This window comes from Odontesthes bonariensis, chromosome 20 (genome assembly GCF_027942865.1).
Source record: "Odontesthes bonariensis isolate fOdoBon6 chromosome 20, fOdoBon6.hap1, whole genome shotgun sequence".
Taxonomy (NCBI): domain Eukaryota; kingdom Metazoa; phylum Chordata; class Actinopteri; order Atheriniformes; family Atherinopsidae; genus Odontesthes; species Odontesthes bonariensis.
Window position 1 is genome coordinate 19,563,107 of NC_134525.1, and position 13,741 is coordinate 19,576,847.

The 13,741-nt window shown below is 43.7% G+C and overlaps 1 protein-coding gene across 1 annotated transcript; it reads left to right on the forward strand.

Moving 5' to 3' along the window:
* Nucleotides 1–347: 347 nt before the first annotated feature.
* On the forward strand, nt 348–13,260 carry csrnp1b (cysteine-serine-rich nuclear protein 1b). Its single transcript, XM_075451981.1, has 5 exons — nt 348–770; nt 7,146–7,338; nt 9,236–9,495; nt 9,582–9,878; nt 9,983–13,260. Exons 2-5 carry the CDS (start codon nt 7,164–7,166, stop codon nt 10,982–10,984), a joined length of 1,734 nt encoding a protein of 577 aa, XP_075308096.1. The 5' UTR covers nt 348–770; nt 7,146–7,163; the 3' UTR covers nt 10,985–13,260.
* The last annotated feature ends 481 nt before the right edge of the window (nt 13,261–13,741 follow it).

Consider the following 13,741-nt stretch of genomic DNA (forward strand, 5'->3'; position numbering starts at 1 on the left):
AGGGGGGGGCTCAGTTTAGTTTCATTCCTTCTTTTCTTACTAATCATCTGGATCTTCAGTGTGGCTTTTTCAACTATGAAAAATAATTTGATATAGGCTCAATCATTTCCAGAAGGTGACCGTTTGTCATGGTTCAAGAAAAAGTTTCCTCTTAAACTGAACATTACTAGTGTTCTGCTGAGAAGAAAGTGAGTCACCATTTCATAGTTAGTGTTTTCCTTTAACTGGAAATAAGCCACACCATACAGCATTAGTGCACCTCCCACGTCCCGAACACAGATGATCTTATTATCTGTCCACTGATAGCGCGACTCGTTAAAGCTCTTACTGCAACTGCTCATCGGTCTATCTATTCATCTGTCTAAATAGCGGTCTAAACATCCATGACAGACATTCAGGAATAGAGTGGATGAGTCCATGTATTTTCTCACGCAGGTAGTGAGGGTACAGTAACACAGTAGGACAGGCAGGAAGCAGCGTGGGCAGCCTCCCTGTGTCACCGCCTGCGTCAGACCAGACGCCAGGAGGGAGTTTTCCACTGACGAAAAAGGCTGCGCTTCTCGGCAGTCTGCTACAGACAAGGGAAGCGCTTCAGCTGCCGCGGAGCCCCGTACGGCCGTCACACGCAGACAATAGCACCGAGAGCTGTCTATGTGCGGGGGTAAGCGCTCTATTTATCCGTGCCATTTGGATTACTTCCACCGCTATCCCATCGACTGTTCACCCAACGCTATTTGGTTCCTAATGGTGATCGGACACTTGAATTTGTGGTGAGTACACGCTGAACCGGGGGAGTTCGCTGCTGGGTTTATTGAAGACCGTAATTTATTTGTTAACCTCAGCGGAGAAGAGAAGCCAAATAGTTTGAATGGTCTTTTGTTTTGTTTTGTTTTTTGAATTTATTTTGTGTGCCGGAGACATTTAACGATAATATTGTTTCGCTGAGTGAGAGAGGCTGCGGACTGGTTGTTCTATGAAGGCTCTTCTTTTGTCGGATTTCTTTAAGAACACTTTACGTTCAGTCGCTTAAGTTGACGCTTCATTGTGCCGACAAGCTTGGACTCTCGTTAAAGTGAATTGTTCAGATTTTCTCATTTAATCGTGGCTATTTCACACACAGGTGATCGCAGACTGATAGAGGCATAGAAATTAAATAATTAGTTGACTTAAGGCGAGATTCCGACAAATCCGCTTCATTCATTTATTGATTTCAAGGCATCGATCGCTGCTCGTAGGTTTTTGGAAAAGTTCCCAGCTCATATTACAGATTACGTTAGTGTGGGTTTTCGGTTGTGGATTCATTTATCTGAACTGTTTGATGAGGTCGGCTTTGTGTATTGAGCCCGTGTGTGGAGTTGTTCACCTCAGCGGTGCTGGTGCGCCTCTTGTAACGAGAGCGACTCCCGAAGGCACTACATCTGAGCCCACAGCTGACAGGGCTGCTGTCATTAGAATTAGCATTAATCATGAGGAATGATCGGGTCAGCAGGGAGAGACAGAGACGGGGAGACAGAGCGCTGGTTGGTCTCACTGTGCGCGTGTCCGGCCCAGATTTCATGATTGATTGATTGATTGATTTTTTTTTTTTTTTTTTTTTAATTTTTTAAATTTTTAAATTTTTTTAAATTTTTTTTAAATCTTGATTGATTGATTGATTTGATTTTTCTGTGAGATTTTCGGCCACCTCGCGCAGGTGCCTGTGAGCCAGGTGCGGACACGGAATGTTGAGCTCATCCATTGTCTGAACCGACAGTTTTCCACAGCAGCATGTGGCGATTTTCTCCTCCCAATGAGTCGTTTTTCACTTTAAGTATAAGGAGTGTAAGTGTAAGGAGCAGCTGCGCGTGCTGGCTCTTTTTATTTATTCATTGTTATAGCCTACTCGCCCGAAGCTGTGTATGAATGCATTTTGCAGGTTTGACACTGTTGTCTGAGGCTGTTATTTCTTTTTCCAGAGCGAGTTTAATCGTCTCTAGCGCGACCTCACCCGGATCATTTTTGGAATCATGTTTTCTGGAATTAGGCTACAGAGAGCTGAATGATCCTTTGTTTACTGAGGGGGGCATATAGCACTTGGTGCTGTGCATTTAGTGTGGCGTGCATTCCCCAGGAATGTTGGAAGATGTTAGATAACTCGTTATCTCCTTTTATATAACAAATTGTTTCCATTTTATTTTATTATTTCATTTTTGCTCGCACTTTGTACCTTGATCCCTCAGAAAATAACTGACCTCTCGTGAAAGCTCCTGTAAATGACTCCAAGGGAACAAAGGCGTTTGTGCAGCATTTAAGGGAGTTTGGCACACAACAGATATAATCCATACATTCTGAGAGTTTCATGTTCATCATGTGATTTTGTGTTCAGTTAACCTTGCTGTGCCTGCAGCTGTCAGACACGGCATAGATAATCTGGATGGCCACTTCCTGTGCACTGCAGTGTGTGTGTTTCACAACCTCAGGAAGCATGTGCGCACTTTTAGTATCTGCCTCCCCAGCTGGGAGAGGAGGCAGTAGCAGCAGAAAGCTGGGTTCAGACAAGGTTGTCTGTGCCTGCTTCATTTTTGGTCACGCAGGATGGCCCCACGCTTTTGTGCCTGGAGACTGGAGGAGGAGGGGTTGAGGAACAGGGTGCCTGCTGACAAGTCTCCAACACAGCAGCAGAAAGCTCCCATCTGGCTTTGTCCTCTCCCAGCATTCCATGCAGCAAGTGTCCCAGACTGAATCCCGACCCCTGAACTGGCAACCTCCTCCTCCCTTCCTCCACACACTCACACACACAAAGCAGAAAATATTGTTTCAAGTTTGCTGAGTTTTCTATTTTTTAATTTTTTTTCAAACAGCCTACACATTGTGGTACTTGCATATCTTTCAAAGAATAAGAAAGCCAAGTTCTTCTTTTTGTTTTGATGTAGAAATGAGTAATAGCTTTTACAGGCAACGCCTGGCCATTCATGTTTGCCCTGCACAACAGATTACTGGCATGTGAGGTCCATGTGCAAGCTAATACCCTGTCAGGTGTGGCTATAGGAAAGGTAATCTGCCCGAGTGTCTTAAGGGAGTAGGACTTTCCAGTGGTTAGCAGTAGAAAACACATCTGGGTTAGATAGAGCCTGTGTTCTTCTCCCACTGTTTCAGCGGGAGTAGTGCTGCCAGAATGGAATTCCTGTGGCTTGGAGACATGACATTATTTATTTGTTTTGCACAATCCGTCCTCCTTCTTCCCACTACCTCTCCTTTTTGGAAACAGTGTGCGCACGGGTCGACGCGGAGGAACAGAATGTTTCTATGGCACAGTCACAGTGAGAACAACAGGCTCATAGAGGAGAAAGCAGGAGCTCTGCCCGCTTTGCTCCAGCAGGTGGAGCGCTTCTGACAAACCGCTTTAGTTTAAGTAATGATACAGAGTTTCCCCCAGCTGTGCAGGAGCAGGAGTCCAACCCACCGTCACTTTGACAGCTCTGATCAGTTACCTCTGAGCTGGAAGTGAGAGATGCAATACCTCGAAGCCTGCAGGGGATGACCTGCCCAGACACGACTCCACACACGCAGGAAGACTCCCAGGCTCATGATTATCACATTTTATGAGCACTCAGTCAGTCATTCAGACACAGCACCAGGTTGTCAGTGTGCCATGTAGATGCTCTCGGCGAGCTAAGATTAGCACAACTTGACGCTCCCACCCACAGTGTTATCAGCTGCAAAGGGGCTGGACAGGCAGTGCAAGGAGGCAAAGTCAACTGTGACTTGTCCTGTCGTGCTGCAGGGCAGATGGGGGCAGTTCAAACAGGCTGCTTTGTTGACATTCGTGCATATTCAGGGATGTATAAAGATAGAAAAAAAATTGTTCCTCTGTTCGAATTGATTATTTTTGATCATTTTGGATGGGCAGAATTGATTGTCCAGAACAGATTGTTCTACTTCAAAATCCTCTTTTTTTTTTTTTTTTTAACAGTTTAAACTTGAGCATTATTATCAGGTTTATTACAGTTTCTATTTTTGGACTTAAGTGTAGCCTTTGTTTACATCCTGGTCTGCTCTGTTCACATAGTTCATGGATGTTTAATAAGCACTGTGAAAGCTGTCCCCAAGAGTGATTTTGAAGTGATACAACAGCCTGTAGCCACATGTACCCAGATAATCTTATTCGACTGACAGTTATGCATCTGACTTGAGCTCTGTAGTACTTCTGGTTACAAATCTCCTTGCCAGAGATTTATCTTCCCAACTCTGTGACAACTGACTGGGGAGCACCTCCGTGGTTGTGTCCTTTATCTGCTTGCCTGTGTGCAGTTGATGGAATGACAGCGATGCATAATTTAGTGCGCGCTGAAAACATGCTGTGCTCCCTCTCTGGCTCGGCTGTCCGATCACATCCATTCTCCATTAAGAGCAGACATTCACAGACACTGCCTTCTTGAGAAGCTAGCTCTGAATTCCTTCTCTTTTATCTTTGTTCTTTTTCCTCCCGCACCCTCCACCCTTTTGCAAATAAGTAATAAGCAATATGTTGTCTTTTTACCCCTGGTCCCTTATTCCGTCCGCTCTCCATGCTCTATTGGCCTTTTTCTGTGGGTGCAGCGGCTGAGAGGCTGCGAAGCCCTAGATTGACTACACGCCGTCCCCTTGCCAGGATTAACCTCTCACCATTGTTTCTGCCCATTGAACAGGATTAACAAATCAATGTGTCAGGTAGACTGCAGTCAAGAGACAATGACCCAATTCTGACACCACTGTCCCCCCTGCCTCCCACCTCTCTCCCTCTCTTCCCCCTTCTGCCTCACTGAAGCTTTTAATTAAAAAGACTTTGCTTAGCTGGCTCTATGCACTCCCTTGAGGATGCCTCACAGCTTTGTTTTCTTTTTTTTTTTTTTTTTTTTAAGCTGAGAATTGGGGGTGGGAAATGATGGCAAAAATGCAAGGTGAGCCCCTGGTGTGTACCTCTTTTTATTCTCACACAAAAATGTGAACAGTAGGCTGCCACAGCATTAAGAACACACACATAAGCAACAGATGCTGCATCCAGGTGTTTGTAAATTGTTTCAAGGCAAATCCCCTGATATGATACGAAGAGCTGCGGAAGGCATTTGGAGATCATTTTTCGCTCGAGTACGGTCATGGTTGGGAATGTAGTGGCTTCTTTTCTCATTTGTTCTGTAATCTGGAACAGACTGAGGTGGCTACTGTGCAGTGGAAGGCTTTTTTTTTTTTTTTTTTTTGCACAGATAGTATGAGCCACCGTGACCTATTGCAAGGTGATTCATTCATCATACGTGCACTGGGAACAACAATATCTGACAGCAGCAATAACAATAACTCCCCCCATGTACAGCCACAAAGCTGCCCCGCACTGACCATCCGGAGATGTCATCCTCTTGCCCTTGACTCCGACTCTGCCTTATCTTTGTCAAAAGATGCCTTGGTTTTGCATAATTAGCCCATGTTGCATGATGAAAATGACCCTCTGCTCTTAAACCGGCTTAGGTATTTTTCTTGTTCTTCGAGTGCTGACTCTCGCACAATAGTTGGACAAGACGAGCCCAGCATACAGGTCACACGTGGAGTTGAAGGGCCTGTAAAGTCACAAGAGGTTTTCTGAGTCATCTTATCTTTGGCATGTTAAGGAGTGCTGATGATGACAGTTTAGTTTGTTGATGTGACTGCACAGTGTTTGTGTGTCTGAGCCATGTTCTGTCAAAGAACTGGCATAGTTAAGACTTAGATTTAGCCTGCTGCAAACTTAAAGATCCCCATTCTAAAATCATCAAACAAACTTACCTTTGATTGTGAAGATTTCAACTAAATTATAGGGGTTACCAGGGCAATGTTTGAACAAACGCCGCTTAGAATAACCAAAACTCGAGGTGAATACTCAACATGCTCAAGCTGGAGCAGCTGTAAGTGATTTGGCTGTGATTCCATCGACAGTAAACAGTTTGATGGTGAAATGATCGCTTTATGGTTAAAGTAAAAGCCTCCTTTCCCATCCCACATCATCATAGGGAGTGTCTACGCTGGAACGGAGCCCGGTCATGTCTTCCCTCTCCCCACACTTCCTTCCTCCCTCCACCCTGCTTGTGTAAAGCTTGCAGGAGCTCAGTCCCAAACTGAGATGATGATGACCTGTCCTGCCTTGCAACTGCCATTGCCTTGCACTTCTCAGAATTCGGGAAGAGCTATGTGACACTTTAATAGACTGTAATATTAATAATAAAACACACAAGCAATCAAACTCGTTCTCACTGGCATGTTAATTTTTCATGACAGATATTTCTGTTCTGATCTAGTTTGCTGGAAGTGCTCGTGTTTTGAGATACTTATTCAACTTACTAAAATAAGAATTGATGGAAACGTGAAGAGATTTTTACAGATATGGGGTATTATTTCTGAAGATTACAGAATTAATGGCATTCCTTCCTTTCAAGAGCGTGAAAGGATGATGGTCTATTTTTTTTTCTCAATTGCCTGTCTCTCTCAAAGGATTGATTGTTTTTTATCGCTGAACTAGCAGTCTCTCTCATGGGAGCTGTGAAGAAATGCAGGAGTTGCATAACAAAGCATTCATCTATGTGTAGCTATACATGTATATGTATATATATATATATATATATATATATATGTATGTATGTATGTATATATATATATATAATATATATATATATATATATATATATATATGATGAGCTCCAAGTGAACACATAGCGCTAAGTGGGCCAAGTGCCAAATTTCCTCAAGCCTTGGCCTGTTTATTAGAATGTGACAGCTGTCTGAAGAGAATGATTGAAATGTCTCCAGCTAGATGATTGGGTCACCTTTGTTTGGTCTTTTCTATAATCAATGCATTTGCTCAGCTGATGGGATTTGCAAGAGGGTGAAGGGTCCAGTAATTGTTGACTTAGGCAAATAGGACTGATTGATTGCTTCCTGTCCCACTCTTGGCTGAGTGCAGCACAAGAGTTGGATGCTTGCAGTCTCTCACATGGTAGAGCACAAGACACACTGGTACCAATGCTTTTAGTGTGTACAGATTGTTCCATGCAACATACACATGCTGCTGGATTTTCAATTTAACAAACTAAAGCCTGAGTTCTTTTTAAAAGAAGCATAGATAATTCTCTAATAACCTTTGTCTCTGCTCCTCCCTGCAGATTGTTCACACTAACGCCATGAGTGGGCCTCACAAGAGGAAGTTTGAGGAGGTGGATGAGGACCCATTCTACTCCTCACCCTCATCCCTCTCCTCCGCCTGCTCGGGCTGGGACTCGGAGGGGGAGAGCTGCTACTCGGACACCCTGGATTCCACTCCCAGCAACCCCAGCTCCCCAGCAACGAATTTCAGCAGTGAGTCTTCTCCTCTAGTGATAATAAATCACTTTTTTTTTTTTTTTAATGCATCCCCTCACCTTGTCTTAAACATCCGCTGAAGCTCTAATACCAACCCATAAAAATAGGGGATAGGTGAAGGAATTTTTGCAGCTGGCAGTCCATGAAACACTTCGCAGAAATGATTTCAGACTTCTGCCGTGAATACCTCTTTTGATTTCACGCCCTAAAGCCGCAAGATGGCTAATCGCATTATGCAGTGGCTGCTCACCTTGGCTCCATCTCCACCTCCCTCCTGGAGCCTTGCAGACAGTCACGGCCTCACCTTTCCTTTAGAGAGGTGGGTTGAGCAGCTTCAGGGTGTTTCTGTCTGGAGCTGGGTGCGCCTGCCGGTCTTTAGGGGACCTGGGACCATTTTGGAGAGGAATTGTGTTGTACGGGAGAAGGGCAAGCCGTTGTGAGGTTTCCAGGATGGTGGGGCAGGAAGCCAGGAAGAGAAACTGGCATGGCAGGTTGCCAAGGCTGGAAACACACAGCGCCTTGTCTGAAGCCCGGGCGTGCACCCAGCACAGGTGCTGAAAGAGGTTGGGTGAAGGGATAGAAAAGAAGGGGGGCACAATCAAGAAAAGAGGCAAGCACACACATCAAGAAGAGCTTATAGAGTGGACTATTATGATCCGGTGTTTGTGTTGGATTGAAAGTTGTTTGCCATTATGAAGGGAAGGAGGGGGGTGGCAGTCTGCAAAGCTATCTTATTCACAAGCAGTAGGAGAGGGTGTCATTTGTCTCCTGTGGGTGTCATAAGCATGACTGGATTTGATGGATGTCGAGCTGAACCTAGCAGTTTGTTTCATCTGTATTACCCCTGGCAACAGATCAAACAGCATAGTCAGGCTATTTAATGCTGCTTACCTGTGTTGAGGTAAAAGGTTACTTTTCCTCCTGAGTTTCAATTATTACACCAAGTAGATCAATTTTTTTGTATGACTTCTGGCACTTTCGAGGCCAGTTATTCAGGTTGTGTTGCAGTATTGCAACTAAGCGAAGAAAAGGGGACTCCACGAGGAGTTCCCCGCCACATAAAAGTAATGACCACCATATGCAATGGGGATTACCAACCATTTTCTTTTTACACACAAGCTCACATCAAAAATGGCTCTGGCTTCACAAGCTGTGGAAAAAGTTGCTTGTCTTTAAGTGAGGCTCAAAAGTTAAATATTCCTGGATGGAGGAAGTGGAATTTATACTAAAGCTTGAATAATTGTTGGGCTTTTTTTCTTGCACATATGGTTCCACTTTGATTCCCATGTGTTTTTATGGCATTTTACTGGGTATAAGTAGAAAGGTAGCTCATCGAGGTTGGTCCTGAATTGTTTAACAGAGAAATGACCTTTGACTCTCGGTCATTTGTGGGGATTGTCAGCTTCCAGAGAGACCAGGGTGGGCAGGTTTTATTCCTGTCCACACTTCCACCCTCCACCCCATCTGGAAGCTTCAAGTATTTACTCACCACTTTGTGATCCTGGCTGTTCTGCTTCCTCCACTGTGTTGGCCACCAAAGGGAAATTCCTGGGCTGGGCGGTTTTTATGTCACACAGTGGGGCAAGAAACAAAGCTAGATGGATTCCCAGTAGTTTAGGTTTCGTTTTACAGGATGTAAGAGTGTTAGACACCTGTTGGCTGTGTTTTTTTTTTTTTTTTTTTAAATGGGTACATGATGATGCCAGGGCAATGAATCAGAGAGGTGTCCTTTTACAGTCTCTTCAGCAGCATTTATACGCATCTCAAGGATTCAGGTTGTGGGGAATTATGCCATCTAGTGGTACAAAATAATGCAACATCACCTCTCTGTTATAAAAACGACTTTCTTGTATAGATGGTATGTATTCTAACCCAACTTTTTGTCCATCCACAGCAACATCCATACTCAAGAAATCCAAGAGAGCACGACGGGGCAATGTGACATTTGACCAGGTGACGGTGTTCTTCTTCCCTCGGTGCCAGGGCTTCACCAGTGTTCCCAGTCAAGGAGGATGCACTCTAGGCATGGTGCAGCGCCACAGTGACCTCCGCACGTATACACTTGCGGAGTTTGCTGCGGAGCAGCGGCTCCTGCGGCAAGTAAAAGTCCTCAACAGACTTAGGGAAGAGAAGCTGGAAGCTCTGAAACTTAAGGTGAGAGATGTAAAAGTTTTGTCCAAAACTAAACTCACTCATATGCCCAATGCGACAGTTAAACACGGTTGCCTTCTTTGCTTCAGCTGACAAAGAATGGAACCCAGGAAAGCGAGGAAGCGGATCGACTGACGGTAGACGACATCCCTGAGCAGGACATCAACATCAGTGGAGCCAACCTGGACGAGGGCTCTTTCCTCCAGCCTTATCCCTCTAAACGTCGCTATGCACTGCTCAAAGCAACTGGCGTGAAGAAGATCGACAAGGAGGAGAAGTGGCAGCTGCATGAGCTGAGGATCTCCAGGGAGAACTGTGGTTGTGACTGCCAGGGCTTCTGCGACCCTGAGACATGTAGCTGCAGCTTGGCTGGCATCAAATGTCAGGTAAGAGCCTAAAAAAAACTCAAATCTCAGCACCCAAACACAGTACACCTGAGAGTTTCTGTTGCATGACAAAGCATCTAACCTCTTCCTTCTCCTTCTCGTAGATGGATCATTCTTCTTTCCCTTGTGGCTGCACCAAGGACGGCTGTGGAAATACAGAGGGTCGCATCGAGTTCAACTCCACACGGGTACGGACGCATTACATCCACACTATCATGAAGCTGGAGCTGGAGAAGAGACTGGAGGAGCAGTCTAGTGCAGAGGAAGAGGAAGAGGAAAACACAACAGGTGCTGCTCTTCTACCGGCGGTGCCCTCCTTCCCCTTTAACTCAGAGCTGGCAGTAGCTGGGGAGAACAGTTGCAGCAGTGACATGACAGACTTATCGGACTCTTCAGGTCAGAGTGAGGACTCGGAGGCAGGCGAGAGTCGGTGCGAGCATCAAAGCACCCTGGATGTCGATGAGAAAGGCCTGAGCCGCATACTTTGTTTCAGCGACACAGAGAACTCCTCAAGAACTAGCGGAGATGGTGGGGATAAGAACTGTCAAAACACGCGTTGCCCAGATGTACAGCAAGAGCAACAGCAGCCATCCACGGAAGCGTTTAGCAGCTTTAGCATCGTGGACTTTGCTGATGAGAATGACAACATAGACGCTGCATTGTTGGACTCTGAGGACGATTACACAGACAATCGAGTAACAGCCATTTCAGAACTTTTGGACGAGAATGCCAACCAGGGAAACGCCCTTTTCCACAGTAGTAGTGTGCCACGCACACCTTCTCCCACCATTGATCGCTCTGCGAGCTATAACATGGACTTGAGCCTCTCCTCTGAGTCAGACCTGGAGTTCTTTGATGGCTTCCCTTGTTTGGGGCCCAGCTCGCTCTACAACTCCCTCAAGGAGTATGAGCACATGGACAACTTTTTTCAGTTTCAGTTGCCTAGTTACCCCAGTTTCCCTGCAGCGAGTGACCCCGGGACCTGCCTCCTGGAGTCACTGATCGGCCTTTCAGAATCTGTACCTGAACCCCCTGCAACATTTACAGACAATCAGCTGATGGAGGAAGCCATGAAATTGTCTGTGATGGAGTCTGTGAAAGTTTGACTAAATATGTGGACAGTGTAATAAAAATAAGGGTTTGGAAGGAGGCTAAAAATGCACATAAGATGTCAACATGTTGGAGGAAGCTGTGATTTCCCTCTTGCCTAATAGATTCTCAGATTCCAGACTTGCCTTCAAAATGTTAGCAAAGCAGTTTGGGAATAATCGCTGTGTGAGATGGCAGCTAGTGTTAAAAGTTGGGGGGGGGGGAAGAAAAAGCTACAAAAAAGAGATCAATTTGACCAGGCATGTAGAAACCAATGATGGCTCCCAATTCCTAAGAAAGCTCTTTTAACCAAACCAAGATCCCGAACCGTATGCTTGACAGGAAGCAACTTTAACTGTGGCCAGGTTGGGAGTCTCAACACAGCTGAATGTGCACCTCAGGGAAATTTTTTCTAGCTTACTAGCTTTTGGAGGCAACGTATGGTAACCTTTGCTGTGATGGCCTTCATACGAAAACCGAGTCAAACTGCAACAAAGTCCTGTTTGTGTCCTCCCTTCGGGTTCGCACCCAGACGACTCGAGCAAGTGAGCTCCTGGCTGTGTTCAATCCTTAAGCTAGTGGATTTTTTTTCCTAAAGATCTAACCCAAGGGTCTTATATGGTACAAGGAAAATAAAAAAAATCTTCTCTAAAAGCTCCTCGATCAGCACTTTATCTGTGAAGATAGTTATGTATGCATAGGCATTGTTTTGGTCGTATGGGATGGATTCAACAGTTCAACGCTAAATTATGGAGTTTCTTATTTATGAGTCTGGCAACTAGAATGAATGCTCGCACCTAAAAGCTGTAGCTGTGTTATCTTTATTACTTTTGTTTAAATTATTTCCTTTATAATTATTTTTTTTTTATTTATTTCAAATGAAGCCTCCCTTCTTTCATTCAAGCAGCACTGTGGTTTGTTCGCCTAAAAGTGCAATCTTCCTTCCTTTTTTTTTTTTTTTTTCTTCCATATCGCATTAAGGCATTGTTACTGGAAATGGGACCACAAGTCCATCAGAAAGTATTTAATATCTATTCTCTTATACGTTTAACATTTTTTAAGTTATTCTGTCATGATTTCATTAGTTATTTAATTTAAGACATTTTGGAAATAACATGGGCTGTTGTAAAGTTTACTGGATGTGCCTGTTTATCAGGGGAGCCACGCCTGCCAGTGGCGTGTGCACAGTGCTTCCATTTAAGCTTTGGGACTGAAAACTGTGGATTCTCCCTAATCACTGAAACAAAAATGATGGATCTATTGTATCGCTGCCTATAATATAACCATAGAAAATTACACTAATATTTTGTAACTAATTTATGTAGGATGGCAAAAGAATTCTAATCACTGACAAATTGAATATTTTATTAAGAGAGCGAAATGAATAATTTTCAATCTGGGACAACCTTTGTAATATATGAATTGTAGAGAAATATATACTTATGAAGGTCATTGCTCTCCTGCATTCCGGAGTATTTTTTAAAGGCAGCCATATCGTTGGATATCTTAGAGAAATGCCACTAAAACTAAGTAAACTGCAAAGATCAATTTGATTGTACTCAGAGTTTTTTGGAAGTCTGTGACTTAAAAACATGTTATAAATTACATATGTGAAGGGGTTTTGTGGGTAAAAACTGCATATATTATACAATTTTTATCGCTGACACAAAACCCTGAAATTCGAAGAGTTGCCTCATTAATTACAGAACAAGACCTTTTTCAGAGGTGATTGTGCCATCACCTGTGTGTAAAAGCTGAGGGACACTAGAGAGTTGATGTACATATCTCACCCTTTCTACAGCTGTTTCAACAGCCTTTCCGGACCCTTTTGAAATTATGCATGCAGGTCCTGTTTGTTAAAACTTCTTCTGATTAATTGTATACTTTGAAAAGTGCCGAAGTGCACATTGGAAATGTATTATTCGCTTTTTGCCTTTTTGATTACTTTGAAATCCATCCAATATATGTTCTTACGCCATGAAAAGGGCACTACTTTTTTGCAAGCAAACTTTGGTTTCTCTTGTACAAAACGTCAAATCTCAACAGTGAGTGTTTATCAGTGTAATGTATTACAGTACAGTATATTTTTGTTTTCAAAAGAACGTGTCTTACTTTTTTGCCTTTTGTGTTGTGCATATTTCTGCTTGAAAGGTCCTGCAGAGCAAACAAAGCTGCTTTATTTTTTACATATTCACACATTAACCTGCTGTTCAAAAACAGTTTCTTTCATCTAAGCCATTTTGACAGCTTGTCCCTCCAAATAATAATAAAAAAAAAATCATTTTGTAAATGCTTTATTGTGTTATTTGTCTTGTGTAGTTGAAGTAAACGGCAGAGTGAGTCACTTTGGCAAAAGGAAAGGAGTGGCTAAACACATTTTAGAGCTAGATGCTGTTTTTTATACAGGAGCACAAGCTCAAAAAATGTATTCTATTGGTTCATATTTATTTAACAAATTGTCTATGTGGAGCCTTAACCAGAACTTTAAATCTCCTCTACATTAGTGAGGTCAGAAGCGGAGGACAGGAAGGAACACCTGTAGGGTTGCTTTTACACACCACGTAAAAGTGTTACTGTTAAAGATAATCATCATTACTCATGTTCTTTTTACAAAACCCCACTGGTATTTACCTGTTGTTTCGGCTCTTCGTGCCTCAGAGCGAAACCCTTTCAAAATGATGTAATGCTGACCACCACCACAAACATATGGCCCCAAATTCCAGACAAGAAGGAAATGTCGAGTCTGCGACAGCATTTAGCTCACATTTGGCCAC